The following is a 25,654-nucleotide window of genomic DNA, read 5'->3' as shown; positions in this document are numbered from 1 at the left end:
ATTAACATTCACATTCTTGTGCAAACACCACCACCTTCCATCTCAAGAACTTTTTCATCTTCTCAAACGGAAACTTTGTCTCTATTAAAACACTTACAGTCCATTACTCCCTTCCCCTGGCTCTTGGCAACCATCTAAATTATATTTTTAAGAAGAAGAAAAAAGTAATTTCTTCTCCACCTGATGAATCTTCTTCAGGCCACACACCATCAGCCAATTGCAAACCTGCTGCAGACCTTTACAACACTCTACTTTTAGAGCTTCTCATTCACAGCAGACTGTGATTTAAAGATATGAAATGCTAAATATAGAATAAATTACATAAATTTTAATATTCAAAAAGTTAAGCAAACAAAATTTAATTCTTCTAAAAGAAGCATGGATATGTAATCAGAAGTAGAAACTATGTCACTGATGTAAAATAGTTATGATTCCAAAGAATCCTAGGGATCTATTGTCCATAAATTACAAGGGGCCACATGGTGCCCAAGTTCCTGTTGGAGCAGGAACTCAACATATCCCTCAACAAGTCCTCCACAGAGAGACTCTCCATTACATCTATTTTTACATGTTCAGGGTCTTTCAGAAATTTCAGTTTATCAGAGGGCACAGAGAAAATGAATTCGCTTTATTTAAAAATGCTGAGGCAATATAAACTATTGTGTTTGTTATCAAGCAAAAATAAAATCAGTCGTATGTGACTTATTTATTCCTTAGACTTCACACTATTTAAAGGAAGAATGGGAAGACATTTTCAATATTTCGCTACATTATAAAATTGTTTTACTTATTTCATAAATTAGCCATGGACGGTGTCTTCTGGAACGTCACATGTGGCTTACATTCAGTGGAAACACTTTCAAGTAACTTAGGAGGCTCTGGTTCTATACTTGATCCGACAGATGGGCAGCAACATGCAGTAACTGGCATAATTCATCCTCCGACAGACTGCTTTTCAATAAAGCACATACCCAGATGCTTTCCTCTCGTCGATATTGCTTCCAGTTCCTCCCGCCATCGCTGAACATCAGGAGGTAGCTGGTCACCCAGTCGGAGCTCCCGTGTCCTCCCTGGGTGGCCACAGCTGTGACCTCCATTCTTTCTCCAAGGTCAATCTGCAGCCACTGGTATTTATTTGACACCAGGGGAGACCAGCCACCAGCTCCTTTTTGTGGGAATAAAAAGAAGAAAACCGGTAAAGACAGAGAAATCTTTGAAATCTATATTAACCTGTAAGAATGGGGTCATAAATAAGATTTATGAAAATCATAGTTTCAAATTCTGCGTTATATAATGCCCCAGAATTATACAAACACACTCACATACACACACACAAACACAAAATAAAAACACAGGTTAAATGTAAATGGATGAAGCCTATATTAATTGTTTTGTTTCTTAGTTCATAACCCCTGACTCTCTGGTATTGGGGTGTCCCGCTAAGTGAAATTGCTTAATGTAATAGGTGGACAACTAAACACCATGCCATTACATCAGTGCTTGGAACTAGTGTCGTTACTGGCTTCAATGCATGACTTGCCCTTTGTTGGACATAAACAAAGGGCAAACTTTCCTTTGTTGGAAAATAACAAACTTTCCTTTGTTGGAAAATAAAGCTAGAAAACCTTAATTGTGGATTCCCAGCATGAGGAAGTACAATGTGGAATGTTGGGATAACAAAGAGGGCTATGGCATAGCCCTACACTCATGGTGCTTACAGACTCATAGGAGAAGCAGACATTTCAAAGAACAATTTGAAATGCAATATGGGAGGGGTGGAGGTGAAAGTGATTTCTGTGCAGGGAGGGAGAGTTCTAAAAAGTCAGCAGGGAGGGTGAGCGAGAACCCAGAGGAAGTGAATGGGGAGGAGTTTCTCAGGTATTCAAGACAATAGGTGCAGAGTGGAAATTACTGTGCTTTGTTTTCTCCAGTGCCTGTGAGACACCGAAGAATTAGGGATACCTGTGAATGTATTATTGATATATTTTGTTCTTCTAGTTTAACAGAAACATGAGTTTTGAATTTGGATTTAGATGTCATATTAAATTTTCTGAATTTAAATTATTATGCAATATAAAAATTGGGAAACAGGTTTGAAATGCATTCTGGAACTGATATTTTGCTAATTATCCATGTCTAGAAAACACAGTGTCATGTAAACAGTCCTTAACACAAAAAAACTAGCTTTAAAAACAATTTTCCCCATTGTCCTGACATCTAATTTGAGGCTCTCATAATAAGGTCTGACACTTTAGACAACATTTATTATCTTTTTTATTAGGGGCTATTATTAACATCCATGTCCTGTTTACAAAAGCTGTTACGACCAAGTACATGTCAGGAGGTGTGTGACATGGTTACAAGACAGCTCAAAGGAAAATGGAAGTGGAGCACTTACATCAGGGTGTGGAGGTGAAACTAGCAAGTGGGCACATCTGTTGCTTCACTATGTCCTCTGCTAATGGCACTACGTGTATAACCCTTAGCAAAATTGAAAGCTTACAAATTCTTTAAAACTCAAATTCTTTCTAAGATTTCCTCATTTCCTGCAATCTTTATTCCAAAATTCCAAAATTTCCTCTCAACCACAAGCACAATGTCTTTTCCTTTGATCCACATCTTAAACATGCCACAACTCTGGCTGTTCTGTAATGCATTATGAAACTTTTTATTTTGAAATAATTTCAGATTTACAAACGAGTTGCAAAGATGGGATACGGAGTTCCTGTCTACTTTTTACTCAGTGTGTCCTAATGTTAATATCTGACATCACCATGGTATTTTGATCAAAACTAAGCTATTAACACTGGTACAATGGTAACAAAACGACAAACTTTCTTTTGATGTCTCCAGTTTTTCCACTAACTAACTCCCTTTTTCTGTTCCAGAACCCCACATTGCATTTAGTCACCTTGTCTCCTTAGTGTCTTCCAACCTGTGATAGTTTTCAGTCTTTCTTTGTCTTTAATAACAAGATTGATCACCACCCAACACCTCCCTGCTACTTCTACTGATTTGTGCAAAGGTCCCATCTAATGTTTGATGAATGATAAGTCCTTCTGGGTTCTAGCTGAGGGTTAACTAACAGTCCCAAGTAACATTATTCTGCAACTGCCTGTAATTTTATAATAATTGCCAAAAGAAGTCAAAAATTAGGTGTTGGCATTTAGCTGATCATTTTAACTTAAAGGTTCTACATTTGAAGTTTTATATGAATCAGTTTCAATCTCTGTGAAACTGCTAAATGTCCTGTATTCTTAGTATCAAGGTTGTAAAGAATGTACTGAAGATAACTTCTTCTTTTTGCATTTCACAATCTTTCTCTGTCATCTTTAATCTCTCTTGAAGCGGGAAGTATCATCAACACGGGTACCACATGGACAGAAATGCAACAGAGTAAAAAGCGTCAGCATGCTTCCAGCATCTGCCCTGGGACCAGCCTCTCCCACAGATGATGCAGCCACGTCTCTGTCAACCACTCTTCACCATCTGCTGGTAATCAACCTTGAACATTTCATATTCCTTACCTGTGGTGAGAAGGTGCTACTGGTATGCAAATTAAGCTATGTGATTAAGTAGGTACTCTGATAAAGTAATGAAACTGCAGAATTCCCTGTGCTGCAAAGCAATTCATTTCAGCTGGGTAACACAGCCACGGCGTAATCCCCAGACCCCTGTAGGGTGATGATGCTGAATTACTGTGCATTCGCCCATGCACGCAGTCCACCGGGGTAGATGCCCTTTTTTCTAATGACTGGAAAAAGTGGGAAATGCACAAATGTAACCTGAGGACTGTTAGGGAGCCCCGAACAGTTTTACTGACGGGTAAGGGAGATCACTGTTCTGTAATGGAAAACAAAACAAAATACACTGAAACAACATTAAAGTGGGTACGCTTGAGCACAGCCGCCCCACCAGCTCTTAGCTGCAGAGCAGTGGTTCTGAAACTGATCAGCCTGCATTATTCAATGTTGCAAATCTTCAGTAAATTCCCCCTGGGAACCAACACCCCCTGAAACAGAGCCCAGGGATTTGCAATTACAGTTTTGGAGTCACCAGTGCTGAACCCACAAGAAAGGCACTTGCCCTCCCACCAGCTCTTCCCCTGACCACACCACAGACTGTCTTTTTCCATTGTCACCGTCCTGTCTCCTGCCTCAGCCCCTTAGTTGAATAAAGTGTCACAATTCATACAAAGGAAAACATGTCCAGAGGGTCTGACTTGCACAGAACAAGGTTCCACAGCTTAGGACACTGAACACAAAACATCCCTCCCAGCAAAGTGTGATAGGTATGCTTTAGGGCTGCAATGAGAATTCAACAAGAAGCTGTGTTAGAGCATCTAGCACAATACTTTCTCTCCCATACACGATCGCAAGATGGGAGACAGTCATGGTGAAAGAGGGGTGACATCCAGAGTGTGGGGCATTGCAGTCTTTTCATTACTGAATGGCCCGTTACCTGCCACTTTATACTAGATAAAGGAGAGAAAATGAGGAAAGCCAAAACTTGTCACAAGCATGCGATGTGTTCAGGACCCTCCCAGATGCTCTAAGTGCTACCTCACAACTCCTCCATGCACCCGGCAAGTGGGACGGGTGTTACAGTCTCTGCTTTGCAGACAAGCAAAAAACAATCATTTTACGTTCGGGTGAGGGTATTTTATTAAAGCTTAGCTCCCTTTTCATTCTCTACCCCTTCTAAGAACATATCCCTGTGATTTGTCAGTTATTCAGTATTGTTTGCTTATCAATACCAGACTGTCTTTTATAGTGATATACTGGCAGATATATTGGAAGGTTTCTGTCTCTAGTTATCCCTGTGTGATTGTTTCCCCCACCTTTCGTTGGCTCAGACACAGGCAGTGACTTGTGTCTTTGGGGAGAGGAAAGGCTGAACAGGAAACTCTCAGCGAGGGCCTTAATTATTCTGGTCACTGATCAAGATGAAAATGACCCCTGCCCCTGGTGGTCACGGGGCATGCACTGTCATAATGAGTGTCAGCTTTGTGCAGAGGGGGAAATTACCCAGAGGTGGAAATTACCCAGAGGTGAAAAGGAGAATAGCTCATGCCTTCTTCAAGTTGGAACAAGGTCCAGAGCAGAAAGATACCGAAGGGAGCAAAGTCAAGTGGGATAATTTGAAGTGAACAGACTAACCTATCTCCAGGGCATCTAAATGTCAAGCAAGTAAATGGCTAAATTGAAATTGTAACCACGGGAAGTTTCCCTCCAAGATCTTCATTACATTGTCTCAAATGGGAGCTCATCAAGCTCTGTGTATTTCTTTTCTCACTTAAATGCATCTTAATTCACAGAAAACTCATTCCAGATTCCAGGCGGGGCTGGGTGAGTGGGGAGAGGGTGAGATAAGCAGGAGTAACAGATGTTCCCAGGAAAAAGGGGCCATAGGGCGGCAGGCCCTGGGGATGCTCCCTGACCATCCCACTCAGAGATCTCTGGGATTTATATATTGGTGTTTTTGTCACAACCTGCCTACATTGCTGAGGGAAATTTAAGCATTTGCTCCAGCTGTGATTTCTTAAGGAGCAATTCCAACTATCTACATATACCATTTCTGGCTATCAGGATGTAAAAAATGCAGAAATCCTCCCTCTGGACCTGTCTAGGTAACCTCTGATTCCCTTTCTGCTGTGCTTCCTGCAGTCTGCTAGCAGCCTGAGCAGGAGACAACAGGTAGCTTTCCAAAAAGTGCATCCATAATGAAAGAATCACACAGAGCTGCCTAATTGTAAAACAGATTCCTGTACTAAATGCAGACATACCCTATAATGGTTTTGTAAACAGACAATTTAAAATTAAATAAAAAATAAGTGTATACTTGTTAATTTGTGATTCAAATTAAATGCCAGTGATATTAAAGAAAAAAAGTACAGTGTGACTGTTCACACGTGACTCCCTTAAGTTCTGTGTGCAGTGTCCCGAGAGACAACTTTCAATGCCCTTGGCAATTAACATTCATCGCTGCAGCTCTTTCTGCATAAAATAAACAAAAATCCATTGCTACTGTGTGTTTTGTTTTGCTTCTCTCATAGACACTCCTGACCAAGTTTTAAAGAAATACACAGTAGCGAGGCATTCAGATCTGAGTTGATCTCAGGCTTTGCAGTTCTTATGTGTTTGAAGTTCTGTATTGACAAGACTGTAAGATGATTTTGCTCATTTCTCACCTTAGAAATAAAATACGAATTGCCCAGCAAGCCTATAAACCATCCGAACATGTACTAAATACCTCATGCATGACTGAATAAAATGTATGACCAAGTTTATTTGTGCATCTCCCGTGAAATCTTCATGTTTATGAGAGATGCAGCTCTGAGATCTGGTCTAATTCTATAAAAGCATCATTGCGCATCTTTCAGAGGCCCCCTGAGTTATTCAGAACAGATATGATTCCAGATCATTCTCGAGGCCACTCAGAATAGCTGCATCTCCCTCTGATATGTAGAGAGCAGTGGGGAATCCAGGATGCCCAGAAGGGCAGGAGGCCAGGCGCTCTGCTCCAAGGCCCCCACCACTTCCCAGGGACACACCGTTACTCTTCTTAAGGCAAGAGCTCCTTTTTCTTTTTAATTAAATTCAGTGTAGGATCATGTCAGGAAATGCAAGGGTGACATGCTTAGAAATAAAACCATGAGTACTAAATTATCCATCCATACTTGACTGCTCAGTTAGCCAGAAGCCTTTGGAAAAAAAGTCCATTGATGGTAAAACTTACATTTTCTTTAGTGATGTTATGTAGCTGAATTCATTACAATTTGTAAGCACACTGTGGAAGCCTTGGATAAAAAGAGATATGTACAGACGAGCTGCTATACAAAATAGAGTGGTAAAATGAGAATGCAAAAAGGATGAGGTCTAAGCATCACAAAATGTAAATACTACTGACAAAGGTGCATTTTTTGGAGGGTAGGCATTCATCCCCAGCAAAGTATGGCATTATTTTGTGTCGGAGAAAAGCCTGCTCCACTACATTTCCTTGGAGGAAACATGGCAACAAGGGAAGAGTCTACTGCAAGGATCACAGGACAGAGAGGACAGGGAACCCCTGAAATACCATCTTCCAGTCAGCCCCTAGTCCAGAAGCTCCTCATTAATGTTCAGAGCAAAGGTGGGAGTAGCTGACCACAGGGTCCACTGAGATATTCCATTAGCCTTTGCCACTGGCTGTGGCCTTCCTGGACCAGTCTCTGTGCCACAAGTTAAACCAGAAGTTCAAGACTCCTGTGTGCTTTGATCATTAGTGATCCCAGATGCCTCATGAAAGGTTGCTAATTGAACCTCACCCCTTTGGCAGGATTGAAGGTCACCTCACTTGGTACGTCTTTCATCAGTGACTCCAAACAAGAAAAAGGGAATATCCCTACAAGAGGCAATGTAATTGCATTGGATGAGTAAAGCAGTATGTGATGGGATAAAATATATCTCCATAGGGATGCCAATAATATTTATTAAAAGTGGAGTACACAAAGACATCACGGTGTATGTCAAGGATACATACTGTTAAATAAATAACGTTCATGAACATTTCTGTATATTATACATGATGTAAAAGTGATTACTTTGGAAAAGAACAGAGTGGAATTTGCTAGACAACTATTTGTGAATTTGGATAGTGCTTAGAAGGGCTTCCACATACCTTTTGGGAAGTTGCCAAGTACGTCATAGGCAGTACTTACTCTTGGAAAAATACTATGGCAAAATTGTGGCCACCATAAGATACTTACTGGGCAGATTATAAACACAGACATAATTTTGCAAGGATAAACTGTTGTGTTTTTCATTCCTCTCCGGTAAATCCTGTTAGCCGGTGATCATTATCCCATGAAGCCCTAGCGAAGCCAGGGAGGGCAAAGACCAACTAAGAAAATAGGAAACAGGACGTGTGATGTCTCCCTCTTTGGCAGGAAGAAGAGATGGGAACCCAGACGATCGTGGGAAAGAGAGGAAATGGAGGAAGGGTAAAAGGTGGTGGGAGGGTGATTCAGACACCTTGTTCAGGAACGAAGTCCCAGGGGGATCAGAAAAGTGAGAGGAATAAGCAAGCTGTGGAAAGGCTGTGTCTTGGCTTCCATTTGGAATTTTGGGAGATCACCTTGTAGGGGGCTGTGTAGTCATTACTAATGGTTGCCAACTATTTCCCTTCTTCTACCTTCCAGGCACTTGGAGGATTGCGATTTCCACGCCCCCTGGTGGTTGGGTGGGGCTATGTGACCAGCTCTGGCCAACAAGCTCTGAGTGGAAGTGATAGGTTACTTCTGGACTAAACTGCCAGGACAAAACCATTTGACGAACTTTTTCCCCTTGGCATGGTGAACCAGACTGCCCACAGGCCATCAAAAGGGGGCACAGAAGTGAGATGAGAGTCTGACTGGATCTGAACAGAAGGTCAACTTGGAAAAGGCAAATTAAACCTGTAACCAAGGCTGCTCAGGCTGGACACCAAATGAGACTCATGGTCAGGCTTCAGGGAGGCAAGAAGTGACATCGCAAAGATCCCGGAGGGGACAATGACCTGTTCCCTGGGAACACGGTCTTACCAAGAGGTAAATCCGCCACAGGCTTCAGGAGCAGGTGCCAAGTAACCCTCAGCGTTAAAAGCAGACAAACTCCCTTCAGCAGATAGCAAGGAGCTGAGCCCCAACGTGAGAAGCCCCACCATCCAGCTCCATGAGGGCACCAGCCCTTCTGTAAACCCAAACACTGTCTTGGAAAGAAGCAGGAACAAAGAAATCTGAGCATCCCTGGAAGATGCTCACCCATTCAAAAGAGTCCACTGAATCCAAAAGAGACTGAGGATTGCCTTATTCTGGGGGTAGTGCTATAATTTGGGCTACTTGGTAGAGAGAAATGACAACATTGCCTCCCTGAAGGTTGTTGACAACGCTGAAAAACACGTTTGGTTTGTTCTGGTTTGTCTCATCTAGCATCTTAGGTTCTATGGAGGTAACCTGGAGACTCCAGACCTTGAAAAGGACCATGGGAAAACCTGAGCAGATGAGTTCTGTGTGACAACTGTACGGCAGGATCTGCACGAACCCTGGGATTTGGGGGCTTCTCCTCTCACATGCTACCATCATGCCGTGATTTAATAAAGTTGCATGGTCACCAAGACAGTGCTCTGTGCTTTAGTACATGGGTGTATTTTACATGGATGCTATTACATTTGGCCTGTCCACTGCACTCAATACCCACAGTTGCATCTGCAGGATCATTTGTTAAGAAAAATCGGAAAAAGAATGTGTCTTGGCCCTAATAGGTCTAAAAACTTTTAGGAAGCACAGATAAACAGAATGAAAAATCTGACATCCAGAGGCAAAAAGTCCCCAGTACATTCATATGCCTTTATAAAAATCTGGTTTGCAAGCCCTTTTATTGCCATCTGAATTGCTCAGACTAGTATTTGGGAATACTGACCAGTTCTACCAGGCACCTAGCCTGTGAATAAAAGATAGAAATACTGGAGAACTACGATTTTATGAAAAAATATGAGGGACAAGTTTATTATTATAAGATTTGCATCAAACATTTTTGATGTATTCACTAATATTCTGATTTATATCAGGAGTTGATATACGTCTAGATATTTTAAATTATTATTCACTCTTTCCATTTTCTAACATTTCTTTGTAAAAAACAGTGAATTTTACATCACAGCTTATTTGGGATATTGCAGAGTCCAAATAATCAGACGTTCCAGGTTATAAGAAAATATTTAGTGTCTGATGCCCAGGCCTAAGCATTTTCTGCTAATCGAATCATGTGTATTTATTTCCTGCTAAAACCTGGAGTATTAACTTGTACTAGTAAATGTACTTCCTAAAGTGAGAAATAAATATCTCAACGCTGAGAATTGTTGCTAATATGCTCAGCCATCAATTGTATTGGGAGCATTAGACAAAATCTTTCCTGGCTCCACCAACACATAAGTCTGTTGTGAGGAAATATGATCAATGTCTCGGTACGGGAAAGGTGAAGAATTGCAAAGAGAAAAGAAAACATCCAGTCAGTTCAGCTTGTCTCCATCTACTTTCTGTTTGCAATACACAATATAGTAATCTGATATGCCACTTTGATCAAGTTAAATTTAAAGCAGTCTCATTTGCACTGTCAGTGATGAGTGGCTTGCCGCATTAGAGGGCGTGATTTTCAGCATCTGGGCCATGCACGGAGTTGTCCCTCTTTCTGGGGATGATTGTTTATGCAAGCACTTTGGGGGAACAAAAAAGGAGAACAAAATGTGTGTACACTTCCTCCTAATCAATCTCAATCAGCTCTGGCCAGACCACTCATCTCACCACCATGCCTGGGGTGACTAAAGAGGACACGTCACGTGGCTAAAAAGAACATGTTATCCGGAGTTGGAAAGCAGCATCTGAAATGCTAAAGCCAGTTTCATGAAGGGTCACCTCCAGTAACAATAATTGTAAAAACAAAAGGTTATTTTCACATGCAAGATCTAGAATGAAAGTCCAGCGTGGTTTACTCTAAGGTAGTTTTTTTACTTTTGGTTTTGGTTTTTTAACTTTTGTTTTGAATAAACTTGGATAAACTGCATAACGTTCCTTTTAGGAGATTTTTGAGAAGAAAAAAATGAAGTCAATATTATAGCATGTTCTTATTTAGAATACACAGATTTCAGCAATCTTGATTTTATATGAGAAATATTAGGTCACTTGTAATTCTAGGAAATATCAATTTAATATTGATGGAAACAAATTCAGCTAATATGAATAGTCAAACCCAATTTGACTGTAAAGATGTAAAGCTTCAAGAACTTTACATTTTTATCTAATGGCATCAATTTCTTGAATAGGTATATGAATACATGTACGTGTCTGTGTTTTACCCCTTAAAAAAAATCCATCAGTTCTGAAAAATTATACATTCAGGCATTTCCAGTAATTTGTGTTTCTCTGTATAAAAAGGTAAGGTGTATGACCTCAGAGGGGATACTTTGTTAAATGTATTATCTGGAACCCAATCCCAGACTTCAAAATGGGAATGCTAGAGGAACCAGACTAGAAATTTCAAAAGTAAACTCCAGGAGCACTTAGTCCAATGTTGAGTGATGATACTAGCCCATTCCTATCTCTACAATAACCAACACTTCCATTAGGGAGCTCACAGAAAACACTGGCAAACAGGTGGTAACATGCTCAGGAATCATGGTTTTCAAAGATGCAAGGTCTGCATCTCTCTGCTTTGGCCCACCTGTCCCTAGAAACGCCTGGATCCCTCCTAACTTCTCTGCTCATTCCTCTTAATATCCTTCATAGACTTCTTTCTTCTATTTATGGCAAAGTCTTTCCTAAGAAATATCTTACTACTTTTCATAAATTAATAGAAAACAAAATAACTACATAAACTGCATAAGTAAAAAATATGTAAAAGAGAAAACATGAAATGTGCAATAAGTTCTAGTCAATTAATTAACATTTGTTATGTGTTGAATCAGTGAAGTACTTTAAAATCATAAAATGCCTTAAAGTTTGAATTATTTGGCTTTGGGGGGTTAGACAGTGGGTCAAATTTATATATATGCACACACATACAATCAAAAATTATGTATAGACTATTCTCTTACTACCTTTATGTATCAGGTAGATGAATTGATCAGCTGCTATGTATAAAGTTCTTGGTGGAAGCTGTGGTATTTGAGACATTTCTAATTCTTAATGAACATTCTAGAAGCGCAATGCCTTATGGGCAAAATAAGAAACTAGGGGTGTAAGACAGACCACCTTCTTTAAAACTTCCAAATACCACAACACAGACCAAGGAAATTTTAACCATACAATCAGGGAGTCGAACATGATTTTCCTCACTAGATCATACACAAAATATTCCAAAACGCTAAAACTACTATATATGAAAAATCATCGCCCTCATTATATTCATCCACATTTCATACTATCCACATTTTACATCATAATCATCTAAACTAAAGTGAACTAATATGTTCTCCAGCATTTACCAAGGCAAAGGAAATGTCAATAAAGACTCTGGGATGCTGGCTTTTAACAGAAAACACATATAGATAATCCTTCAGAAGGAATATTGATAAATTGTGCTGTCTAAAGCATGCTTTAGAAATGGGTCTGAAATCAGGTGGTAATATCTAGGGATATTTAGTGAAATGTACACTATATGCAATCAGAGTAGCAACAACCATGAAAAAAAAACCCTCATCAGTTGATTGCCACTCTTAAAATAATTAATTTAAATTTGCAAAGAGAGTAGTTTAAATATAAAAGATAAGCTTTGTACTTACCATTTTATAATGATGGCTTATAATATTCTGAGTTATTAGTTTTTTAATTAAATATAATGGAAATAAGTTCATCTTAAGCTTCAGGATTTTCCCTTCTAATGTTTATAAACTTCCCAGTGCCACCATATTGATAGCACTGGAGGCCTGAATCATAAAGATACTCTACACATGCAAATTAGAAACACAACACACAAGCCCCTCGGGCCACTTTAAACTAATTAACTATGGCTTATTTAGTTTTTACAATTTTAGGGAAACCACTGAAAAGTTTAGATGTTAAGCTGATATTAGAATAACCACCAGACCGAAAATGGGTAATTTGATAACTGATCTCATTGAAATCTGGTTTCAATGAGAATATATTTTTACTGGGGTGCTAAAAATGATTATGAATGATGCTTTGAGGAGTAAATATCTGGCCACAAAATGCTTTTTCCTGGGAAAAGACCATGAAGGTGGACAATTAATGGACATGCCTTCCCATCCTGAGCTCATTGAATTTCTTCACCTGTGTTCTTACCCTTCCCTGCCAATCTATTTGATCCCTTACTAGGTTCCCAAATTTGATCCTTAAGGACACAGTAAAGTTCAAGCTAGACTTTAACTCTGATCTTAGAAATGTCAAAGAAAGGGAGGAAAACACTCAATTCCTTAGTAGTATCTCCAGAATTTACAGCAGTGCGTTTACATGGGACACAGTTAATTTTAACTTTTACTTTCTGAATTCATCTTTCATTTAAAAAATCTATCCCTTAAAACAGTAGCAAAACAAAAGCAGAAATAGAGACACAGACGTAGAGAACAAATGTATGGATACCAAGGGGGAAAGGGGTGGGGTGGGAGGAATTAAGAGACTGGGATTGACATATATACATTATTGATACTATGTATAAAATAGACAACTGATGGGAACATACTGTATAGCACAGGGAGCTCTACCTAATGCACTGTGGTGACCTAAATGGGAGGGAAGTCCAAAAGGGAGGGGATATCTGTATGGGTACGGCTGATTCATTTTGTTGTGCAGTGGAGGCTAACACAACATTGTCAAGCAACCATACTCCAATAAAAGTTAATCAAAAAAAGTAGCAAAGCATTTGAATTTGAAGTGTATGTATTCACTTATTTAATCCACTGAATTAGTATTTGTGCAATAGAAGAGGTAATTCACTCGACAACATTCAAGTAGCAAAAACGGATCTTTCCAAAAAGTAAGTCATTAACTCCCTTCCCACTAATAGGAAGGGAATCTTTATTTTCAGTAGCAGCCTTCACCTGGTCTCCTCCCAGGCCAAGTCCTGGGAATGGAGTCATTTTCCCATGACATCCTTTGGCAGCTTCACATCTTGCAAACATCAGGCTTCCCCAGTGGCTGCAGCACTGGCTCCTTCTTGTGTTGTTGTACTTATTCATGACCAGCGCACTTGACTAGTCACCCTTCTGTCGCCGGTCCTAAAACTAAAAAGGGATGATAACCCTGGAAAAAATCTAGACTCCAATAATTCCCTTCTCATAAATCTTATTGATGATCATTTGCTGGCAATCAATAGGGAAGGAAGATATCAAAACAAACCAAAAAATGGATCATAAGCAAGAAGAAAGCTAGCAGAGGAATACTAGCAGATATGATGAACCTGCTGCTTTCTTCAGTTTCATTAAACTCAATATCATTAAGTTTTGACCTATAAGAAGGAATATGAACTAAAAATGAAAATAATTCTCTCTGGGAAAGAATCAGGGTGGATTGACAAGAAGACAGCTGCAGACTCACCGTCTCTGCGATTAAGGCTTGCGAAGCCAGGGCCGTGGCTGCTGGACCGCTCTGAGGAGCTGCTGAAGGAAGCCCGGGGCAGGGCAGACGCCAGAGGAGCGTCACAGCTATCTGGGGGGAAACACCACGTGCGGGTTAATACACTGCTTAAAGCTTTCCTGTCCTCTCTTCCTCTCTTCTTCCTTCTCTTTTACTTTCCTTTCCTTCCTATTTCCCTGCCACCCTCCCTTTTCTTCTTCCTTAATTTCCTTTCTTTTTAGTTAACAGGCTAGGAAAATGCTAGAGCCTGTGGCAAACATCAGTCTTGATCAGAGGTGTGTTAGTAAACATTGAACAACAGGCTCTTAAGGAAAATTAAAAACCCTGATTGGTAGCATTTGCCACTTTCCATGGTGTAAATACTCGTACCATGGCCAATTCAAAGCTAGCAGCGTGATGTCACTGACCAGGAAGTTGGAAAAAGAATCATTATATAGTATTTTCACCACGCAGACACAAGGTATGTAAATAACCTCAAGAGCACTGATAACAGCAAGATGACATAAAATAAAGTAGGAAGTGGTGAGTTTTCAGAATGTATTACTTTTGTTTTAATATGATTTAATTAATTATGTTTATATAATTTAATTTTTAATAATGATTGTATTTTCATGCAAAATTCATGAAAAGTTAATGATTGGCTCTTGCTAGCTGCTAAAAATTGGTTCCAGCACGTCACTCCTAAATGGGAAAATATTAAAAGTATTTCCTTGAAAATCAGAAAGAACACTTTCACAGACACCACCGTTTCTATTGAACATTGCACTGAAAGTCCTATCAGTACGTAAGAGAAAATTTAAAAATTAAAAGCACAAAATTGGATAAAAAAGAGCAACCGTTATCGTTTCCAGATGATATGATTATGGAGGTAGAAATTCTGAAAGTCATTGGCTAGCTTAACAATTCATTATACAAAAGCTGATAGTATTTCTAAACTTATCCATAGTTAGAAATTAAATTAAATAGGATAGCAAATACTAACAAAACATATAAAGTATCTAAGAATGAATCTTACAGAATTTGCAGGACATTTATGGAGATTATTATAAAAATTGTATTGAAAGACATTAAAGAAAAACTACATAAATTCAGACTACAATGATTGCAAATAGGAAGACTACTTTTAAGGTACTGGTTTTCCCTAGCTTGATCTAAAGATTCATTAGAAGTTCAATCAAAGCTCAGGAGGGTTTTTCACAGAACTTGAAGCAGTGAACCACACAGCTCAGGGGTTCTTAACGTGTGGTACAAATATGATATAGGGGGTCTGTTGAGATGAATAGAAAAAAATTACATCTTTATTTTCACTAACCTCTAGCTAAAATTTAGCATATTCTTCAGTCACAAATGTAGACAAACCAGACTATATTCACCAGTGCCCGTGCATATGTTACCAACATAAGTTACAGATATTTTAATAGCAATCGTTGTCCAAGACATCTAGAAATATTGTTTATGGTCCCCTTTACTTCAAAATAACAGTATTTATTAAAGTCACCACTAGATCTTGTTTTTTAATGCGCTAATAACTAAGAAACCACTATGTTACAATTTCTAGTACATTGATATCAGCATTTCAATATAACTATTTACTTTGTAACCCTATGTATACATTTTATGCATTTACAAGCATTGCTGTGAGAAGGGGTCAGGCTTCAGCAAAGTGCCCGAAGGGTCCTTGGCACAAGGAAGAGCAAAGAAACACCCGTTGTGAGTGTGTGCACTGCAAGTACAAAGCTGTTGAGACATTACTGGGGCATTATTAGCCATTCAGAAAATTCCAGAAGATTGGGATTATCCACAATCCACAGTCAGCTGTGCTAACTCGAATGTTAACGTGACAATTTCTCAGGGGACAATTTCTCTGCCTGTTGAGCAGACCAGGCCTGCATCATTCCCCCTTTAGGTAAAGGGGTCCCAGGGATCTAAGTAACCTGCTCAAAGTCACAGAGCTGGTGGAGGGTAAGTGAAGATTATCTCCATCAACTGTTTAGCTTGGGAAGCCTGCTCCTTTCCCAGCCTCCCCCACCCCCCCCAGCACGCCTTCCTTTCTGAGTCTCCCCAGACGCTCCCCACTCAGTCCCCTCTGCTCACACCTTTCTCATCTCACCGTATTGGGGTCTCTCCTTTCTGGGTTGGAAACAGTGAGGACCAAGTGTAGATTCTGGAGCCAGACAGGGTGTGGGCATGACATTTACCAAGCTGCCTACTCTTGGGAAGTCACTGGCCCTCCCTAAGCCTCAGTTACCTCATCTGTACAATGAGGATGTCACACAACTGAATCACACAACTGCACAAAGGGGAATCACATAATTCATAGGGTTTCTATGAGGATTAATAGTGTTTGCTTTTATTATTTTCAGTATGGTAAGACAAGTCATCACATAAGCTTCTTCAAAATATTCTATAAGGACGTTTTCCCTATAGAGAGATATAGAAGGCAGCATTCAACGTTCCAAGCCATATTCTCATTTTTTATTCTTTCCTCAAAAGAAGGCATATGAATCTTAGTCTTTAAAAAAAAAAAAAAGAGTAAGATGTACTCGCTCTTATGAAGTCATCTTTGCCTTTGAGAAACAATTTTAAAAGTGATCATTTTCTTTACAACCCTAATTGGTTGTTCCAATTCACTTCCACACAGTCAAATTTGAGAATGCACGTGATCAAAAAACGTGACCATGTCCAATAAGGTACTTGGAAAAGAGCAGCTCTGTGTTTGGACAGTGTTTTCAGTACATTCACTGTGGTTTTAACTAAATTACATTCAAGTTAGGTGAAGTCTCAGATGCCATCCAAAAATCTCCTTAACCATTGTTTTCCATCTGAAATGTCTATATTTTATACTACGATTCCTGGAGCCAAAATTGTTAAGACACAACTTAATTTTCTTTTTCTGGAATCATTAAAAAATATTTGATTTCCACTGAATATTATTCTTATCAATAGTCTGATACATACTATTTCTATCCAAAAAAAAAAGATGAATCCTGAAATGCTTCAAAGCTACAACAATTATTCATAAATAATTGTTTTTAACAAACGAGATGGCAAAACAACTGAAAAGTACAACTATTTACCACTTAGGGGGAAAATGAGGTGAGTACAAGTAATAATCTTGTAAGAATTAACAAATGAAAATAGACAGATAATATTACAGTTAAATAGGCTAAAGTAAGTTTATTTCTCTTCATAATAACACTCATATTAATAAGAAATTATTCTATGAAATAATCTCAGTTTTGAAATGCACTTATTCCTTCAAAAGTGCAAATGTACTCAGAAGCTCAAATGTTCTCAGAAAAGCTTAGGAACTCTAAAGGGAAACTGAGGATCCATTGTAACGTGTCTTATAGAAAATACAGACACACCGTAATTGTTCATGATTTATGTATGATTCAGATCAGAGTGCTCGGCACATCCCTGTGTGCATGCTTCTATAATACGTTCTTATGTATTAAATGAGCAAACATTGTCTCAGTAGTTGTACCTATTGTAACATCATTTTAATCAATGGCCTATTGTTTGTCCTGCCAACAGAACAGCTTTATACTGAAATCATTAAACAATATTTCAGCTTCTGTTTTTAAAAATTATATATATATTCTTTTCTCCAGGTAAAATCTTAGAAATTTGGAACTTCCCATAGCTGGGGAAAACATAATCCTCTCAATCTACGTGACACTATCTGAGTGTTTTCCAGACCCTTGACCTCCTCCTAAAACTACTTAAATCTACCCCCTCCATAAATAAAAAACAGTCCCAGACAAACCTCTGGATTACTACAGCTCCTTGGTGATGCATGCTCTTAGTTTCTTCAGAACTTTCAAATCCACTTTATACACAACTGTATATAAATGGCATCTTTTCAATATGCATTATGTTCTAAAGTAGACTAAAAATTCCTCAGCAAAGAAAATGTCACTTTACTGAATTCATTGATGAGCTCTAGTAGTTATCTGGTAGCACCTTTAGGATTTTCTATGTCTAATATCATATCATCTGCAAACAGTGACAGTTTTACTTCTTTCTTTTCCAATTTAGATTCCCTTTCTTTTTCTTCTCTGTTTGCCACAGCTAGGACTTCCAAAACTATGTTGAATAAAAGTGGTGAGAGTGGACATCCTTGTCTTGCTCCTGATCTTACAGGACATGCTTTTAGATTTTCACTGTTGAGTATGATGTTAGCTGTAGGTTACTTGTATATGGTCTATATTATTTTGAAATATGTTCCCTCTAGGACCCTTTCTGGAGAGTCTTTAATCATAAATAGGTGTTGAATTTTGTCAAAAGCTTTTTCTGCATCTATTGAGATGATCATATGGTTTTTATTCTTTAACTTGTGGTGGTGTATCACAGCCATTGATTTGCAGATACTGAAAAATCCTTGCATCCCTAGGATAAATCCCACTTGATCATAGTGTATGATCCTTTTAATGTATTGTTGGATTTGGATTGCTAGTATTTTGTTGAGGACAGATGAATGGATAAAGAAGATGTGCTACCTATATACAATGGGATATTACTCAGCCATTAAAAAGAATGAAATAATGCCATTTGCAGCAACATGGATGGACCTGGAGATTATCATACTAAGTGAAATAAGTCAGACGGAGAAAGACAAATATCTATTAAAAAATTTAAAACAATAATTCAAATAATTATTTTAATAATATAATAATAACCTTCCAAAACAGAAAGCACAAAGTCCAGAGGGCTTCCCTGGTGAATTCTGCCAAACATTTAAGGAAGAAATCATGCCATGTCTCCATAATCCCTTTTAGAAGATAGAAACAGAGGAATACTTTTTAACTTATTCTATGAGGCTAATAGTACCATAATACCAAAACCAATCACAGATATTACAAGAAATGAAACCTACAGACCAATATTTCTCATGAACACAGATGCAAAATCCTCAACAAAATATTAGCCATCAAATCCAACAATGTATAAGAAGAATTACAGGGAATTCCCGGGCAGTCCAGTGGTTAGGACTCCATGCTTCCACTGCAGGGGGCCCGGGTTCAATCCCCGGTGAGGGAACTAGGATCCCACAAGCCACACGGTGTGGCCAAAAACAAAATAATAAAGTAAAATAAAATAAAAATTTTAACAGATTTTTAAAAAATAGAAGAAGAATTACATACTGAAACAAGTGGAATTTGTCCCAGGTATTCAGGGCTGGTTCAACATTCAAAAATCAGTTTATGTAATCCATCACATCCACAAGCTAACAAAGAAAAATCACATGGTGCTATCGATAGATGAAGAAAAGCAACTGACAAAATCCAACACCCATCCATGGTAAAAACTCTTGGTAAACTAGGAATAGAGTTGAACTTTCACAAATTGATAAAGAATATCTACCGAAAACTTACAGCTAACACCACACTTAATGGTGAGAAACTGGAAACTTTCCCCACTAAGATCAAGACTAGGCAAAGATTTTCCCTCTCACCACTCCTTTTCCACATCCTACTAGAAGTCTTAGTTAATGCAATTAGACAAGAAAAGGAAATAGAAGGGATACAGATTAGGAAAGAAATGTCTTTGTTATGGATGACAAGATCATCTATGCAAAAACTCCTGGAACTAATAAGTGGTTATAGCAAGGTCACAGGATACAAGGTTAAAATACAAAAGTCAATTGTTTTTCTATATACCAGCAATGATCAAGTGGAATTAGGAATCTGAAACACTATGCTATTTACATTAGCACCTAAAAAATATAAAATACTTAGGTATAAATCTAACAAAATATGCATGAGATCTATATGAGGAAAACTACAAAACTCTGAGCAATTAATCGAGGAAGAACTAAATAAATGGAGAGATACTCCATGTTCATGGACAATACTCAATATTGTCAAGATTTCAGTTTTTCCCAATTTGATCTATAGATTCAAGGCAATCTCAATCAAAATTCAAGCAAGTTATTTTGTGGATATCAACAAACTGATTCTAAAGTTTATCTGGTAAAGCAAAAGACCCAGAATGGCCAAAACAATATTGAAGAAGAACAGAGTGGTAGGAATGACACTACCTGATTTCAAGACTTACCATAAAGGTACAGTAATTAAGACAGTGTATTGGCAAAAGAACTGGCAAATAGATCAGTGAAACAGAACAGAGAGCCCTGAAGTAGACCTGCACAAATATAATCAATTGACCTTTGACAAAGTAGCGAAGGCAATACAATAGAGCAAAGATGGTCTTTTCAATAAGTGGTAATGGAACAAATGGACTTCCATAAGCAAAAACATGAATCTAGACACAGACTTTTTACCCTTCACAAAAATTAATTCAAAATGGTTCACAGATCTAACTGTAAAGCACAAAACTATAAAACTCCTTGAAGATAACATAGGAGAAAATCTAGATGAACTTGTGTTCTGCAAAGACTTTGTAGATACAAAGCCACGATCCATGAAGAAAAGAACTGATAAGATGGACTTTATTAAAATTAAAAAGTTCTGCCCTGCAAAAGACAGTCAAGAGAATGAAAACACAAGCCATAGGATGAGAGAAAATATTTGCAAAATACACATCGAACAAATGACTTTTATCCAAAATATGCAAAGAACTCAAACTTACCAATAAGAAAACAAACAACTCCAATTAAAAAATGGTCCGAAGCTGACTTTAACAGACACTTCACCGAAGAAGATACACAGATGAGAAAGAAGCATATGAAAAGATGCTCCACATCATATGTCTTCAGAGAAATGCACATTAAAACAACAATGAGATACCACTACACTCCTATGAAAATGGTCAAAATCTGGAACACTAATGACACCAAATGCTGGCAAGGATGTAGAGCAACAGGAACTCTCATTGGTGGTGGGAATGCAAAATGGTGCAGCCTTTTTGGAAGACTGTTTGGCCGGTTCTTACAAAACTAAACATATTCCTACATGCAATCCAAAATCTGTTCCTTGGTATTTACCCAAAGGGGTTGAAAACTTATGTCTACACAAAAACAGGCACAAAAATGTTTATAGCAGCTTTAGTCATTAAACGCCAACACTTGGAAGCAACCAAGACACCTTTAGTAGGGAATGGATAAACAAACTGTGGTACATCCATATAGTGGAACATTAGTAATAAAAAGAAATGATCCATCAAGCCATGAAAAGACACAGAAGAAACCCAAATGCATATTACTAAGTGAAAGAAGCCAGTCTTTAAAGGCTACATACCATACGATTCTAGCTATATGATATTCTGGAAAAAACAGAAGTGTGAAGCCAGTAAAATGATCCGTGGTTGCCAGTGTTTAGATGGGAGAGAGGAATGAATAAGAGGAACACAAGGGATTTTAAGAGCAGTGAAACTATTCTGTATAATAATATAATGCTGGATACATGTCATTATACATTTGTCCAAACCCACAGAATGTACAACACCGAGAGGGAAACATCAACTATGGACTTGGGCTGACTATCATGTGTCAGCACAGGTTCACCAATTGTAAACTAAAAAAAGTATCAACACCACTCTGGAGAAGGATGCTGGTAATGGCAGAGGCTAAGCATGTGTGAGGGAAGGGGGTATATGGGAAATCTCTGTACTTTCTGCTCAATTTTACATAAACCTAAAACTGCTCAAAAAATAAAGTTTATTTTTCAAAAAGGGCAGGGGGGCTTTCTCTTTATCAACTACCCTGAGTATTCACTTAAAAATAAGTGCTATGATTTAAATAACTTACTGAGAAAGAAGAGAAACTTTCAGGGTTTTTTTTCCCCAGTTATACATCCTGGAGCCCATTTATAAAACTTAGTTCTATCCCTTCATGGTTTTAAAATCGTGCAAGGGTGTGTGACTCTACCAGCCTTCAGAGGAATCAAATATCTGGAGGGAGAATGGCTGTAGTTTTTCATGGATTGTCCTGCTTCAGCACCCTAAGCAGAAAACGATTTAGATCTGTTTTAAAGGTCAATTTTAATTATCCCAATTATTATTCACTCATGACTGCTGAAAAATTATATTCGACAAAAGGAACAGATTCCCAGTGGTGGGAGTGTTTCTAAAATTATAACTTGTGCCAGTTTAATGAATCATACTGCTTCTCATACAGGAACAGCACTTTTTTTTTTTTTAAAGAACCACTATTTATCTTTATTTCTTCAGCTTCCATCACAGTGCCTGGCACATGGTAAGCATTTGATAAATGTTTGCTGAATTAAATTGATCACAAGTCCGAGAGCAACTTTCTTAAATCTCCATATCTAAGTTATATTTCAACCCTGACATATATTGAGCTTAAAACATTGAAACAGCCAAGTTCATCCTAACAGAAAAATCATGCGGTCTTAATTTCCAGGCTGGGTGTGGGGTAGGTATGTGATAGTGGGACCCAGGAAAATATAGATAGAGAAGAGGGGTTCTCACTAATAGGAAGGGACTGCCAATGAAGTATTCATTTCAGAAGGCATTCTCATTCCTGCTTAAACAGGGCATGTCAGTAAAATTCAGCAATCCAACACACTCAGATATTTTTCAAAAATAATTCACAAATGGAAAGATGAGAACATGTCTGTGTTAGAAGTACCATGTCTAGATTTATCAAGATTGTATAATTTTGTGCAATGAAATTCAGGGGAGAAATACACAGCAGTTTTTCAGACACTGATACCCAAGGGGCAATTCCCCATCCCTGCCCCTGAAATTCTGATTTAGTGAGAGGATTTATTTGTGTACTTAAGGCAGACACATTCTGTTCTTCAGAGAAGGAAATGTACAACACTCGGGACAGGAGCTGAGAGATCTCTGCAGTGGATGAAAACCTCAACTGTGCCAGGAGAGACCCTCAACGTGGCCACCAGGAGTGTGCACTAAATTGCAGTTTTCATATGAGTAGCCCTGGTATCTGTATTAGGTTCTGTGGTTATTAAACCAGAATTGGAGAGTTGGGCAGTGTAAAAGACATACTTTCAAAAATCTGAAGCCCTATCACGCTAGTGCCCAGAAAGATGCACTTGGGAAACTCAGCTGTTGACTCATATTAGTATTGATATTACTTTAAATATTTAGTTTAAAAAGACTTTCACTATCCATAGCTCATTAACTGGAAAACTTCCTTGCTTGGATATAAATCTGAAATATCCATTTAAGGGGCAAAGTCTAATATGCCACGCAACTTACTCAAATTGTTGAAATAGTCACAGAGCAATGAAATATGCAGTTTTGGGGTGACGTCAGTATCATGATAGTGTGAATCGTTCCTTTTTTCTCTCTCTCCTTTGATTTACAACTATTAGGACGTCCATAACCAGAAAAAAAAAAAAAAAAAGCACCTATCCACAGCATACAACGACATCCAAGAGATCCATCCACCTGTGCATCCAAAGTGGGTGGACTGGACCATGGAGTAGGTAGCAGGGATTGAGGTAAGTGGCTGCAGAGCTGGTGGCAGGAGGCTGTGACAGCACAGAAGGCGGCTGCTGTTCTGGCAGCGAGCCAGCACCACCTTTCTGGCAGAGGAGCTGGAGGATGAAGGCAGTGACTGGAAGTCTACCCAGCCACGTGTGTTACAGCTGGCGGGACCAGTTGCTCTCTCTGAGGAGAGACTGCAGTGAATGGGCAGAGGGAAAGGAAAGGTAAGTAGACAGACAAAGAGAACTGAAGTAAAATGTCTCCTGCTGTCTGCCCCTGGAGGCAAGGGGACCGACCACCCAAGGACCCCCGGGACACCGCCCCCATCCCAACTTGAGGATACCTCTACCAGGCCAGGGACACCCACAAAGCCCCAAGTGCTAAGTACACACACCTCCCCCCTGCGCCCACATTCTACCACCACGCGTTGTTTTTGTTGTTGTTGTTGTTGTTTTGTTTTGTTTTAACTGTGTGGGTTCCCAATCTTAGAAGCCGCTAGTTAACGCTGGTAAGAGAAACCAAAAACTTGTGCCATAGCGCCACCTTCTGGAAAGGAAGGCTCCTAACTGCCAACCTGTTGCATTCTTAGGATCAAAGTAAACAAAGTCTTACCTAAATAAAAATGGTGTTCCATTTTTTATTTAGGGAATCATGGTAGTACGGTATCGCAAAAAAAAGAAAGACAATTTTCCAGTAGCCAAACCCAAAGGTATGGAATATTGTGATCTAACTGATAAAGAGTTTTAAATAGCTGTTATGAAGAAATTCAATAGAAAACTCATAAAGGCAATGCAATGATATTAGGAATGAAAATAACAAGCACAAGGAATACTTTACCAAAGAGATTAAAATTCTAAAAAAGAATCAGACCGATTTCTGGAGCTGAAGAACTCAATAAATGAGATAAAGAATGCATTACAATGCACTGGAAATAGAGCAAATCAGGTAGAAGAGGAATTAGCAAGCTCAAGGATAGAAATATAGAAATAATTCAGGTGGAAGAAAAGAGAGAGCTAAGATTTTTAAAAAGTGAAGCCTATGAGAAATATCTGATTCTATTGGAAAGGGAAACGTAAGAATAATGGGCATCCCAGAAGGAGAAGAGAGTGGGAAGGGGACAGAGTTTATTTAAAGAAATAATAGCTGAGAAATGCCCAAATCTGGGGAAGGGATGAATATACAGATCCACGAAGCTAACAGAATATCTTGTTATCTCATCACAGAAAGACCTCCAAAACACATTTTAATGAAGCTGTCAAAATTCAATTATAAAGAAGCAATTTTAAAGGCAGCCAGGGGGGGAAAAAAAAAAAAAAGACAGCAACCTACAGAGGTACCCCCATTAGGCTACAGTAGATTTCTCAGCAGAAACTTTGAAGGTCAGGAGATAGATAGTGGAATGACATATTCAAAATATTGAAAGATAAAAATTTCCATCTAAGGATATGTGGCAGTTATCCTTCAGATATAAAGGAGAATTAAAGCCTTTCCCAGACAAACTAAAGCTGAGGGAGTTTACCACCACTAGACCTGCCTTATGAGAAATGTTGAAAGGAGCTCTTCAAGCTGAAACAAAAAGACAAAAGTACACAAAACTCTGATTAAGATGATAAATACTCATAATTAGAATACTGTAAATCTTTTCTAGAACAGTATATTAAATTCTTAACTATAATATAATGGTTAAAGGAAAAGAGCATTAAAAATAGCTATAGATACTACAACTTGGTAATGAAATCACAGCATAGAGATCATTTCTAACATTAAAAATAGAAAAGGGGAAGAGTAAGCAGATGAAACCTTTATAGGTGAATGAAGATAAACTGGCATCAGCAGGAAAGGGGCTATTTTACCTGTAGGATGTTTCATGTAAACTTCATAGTAACCACAAGCAAAAATCTAGAGCAGAAACATAAACATAAAAAAGGGGAGAGTGAGCAAATCACCATGGAAAACCACCAACTTATAAGGGCAGACAGAAAGAGAAGAAAAACGGAACAAAAGAGAGACAAAATAAGCAGAAGGCAAAAGATAAAATGGCAATAGTAAATTCTTACATATCAATAATCACCCCTAAATGTAAGCAGATTGAACTCACCGATCAAAAGGCACATAGTGGGTGGATGGCTGAAAAAACAAGGTCCAACTCTATGCTCTCTACAGAAGACTCAT

At 38.5% G+C, this 25,654-nt stretch overlaps 1 protein-coding gene across 9 annotated transcripts in view; it reads right to left on the bottom strand.

The window, feature by feature from the left end:
• The window catches only part of LOC309621574 (V-type proton ATPase subunit B, brain isoform-like), a 99,083-nt gene that overhangs the window by 47,889 nt on the left and 25,540 nt on the right, over positions 1 to 25,654 (bottom strand). For 7 of the 9 annotated variants that reach the window (XM_082408995.1, XM_082408992.1, XM_082408994.1 and 4 more), the window contains exons 2-3: positions 14,066 to 14,176; positions 972 to 1,165 (exon numbers count right to left, since the gene is read on the bottom strand). The exons of 1 other annotated variant lie outside the window; for it this stretch is intronic. In XM_082408995.1, coding sequence (XP_082265121.1) covers positions 972 to 1,165; positions 14,066 to 14,176 — 305 coding nt within the window. Of the gene's footprint in view, positions 1 to 85; positions 302 to 971; positions 1,166 to 14,065; positions 14,177 to 25,654 lie in introns of those variants that run through there. One more of the 9 variants, XM_082408998.1, reaches the window with a different exon arrangement.

Source organism: Balaenoptera borealis, assembly GCF_965194805.1.
Source record: "Balaenoptera borealis genome assembly, contig: HAP1_SCAFFOLD_1302, whole genome shotgun sequence".
Lineage (NCBI taxonomy): Eukaryota > Metazoa > Chordata > Mammalia > Artiodactyla > Balaenopteridae > Balaenoptera > Balaenoptera borealis.
Note: the sequence above shows the minus strand (reverse complement) of the source record. Positions and strands in the feature narration are given on the sequence as shown.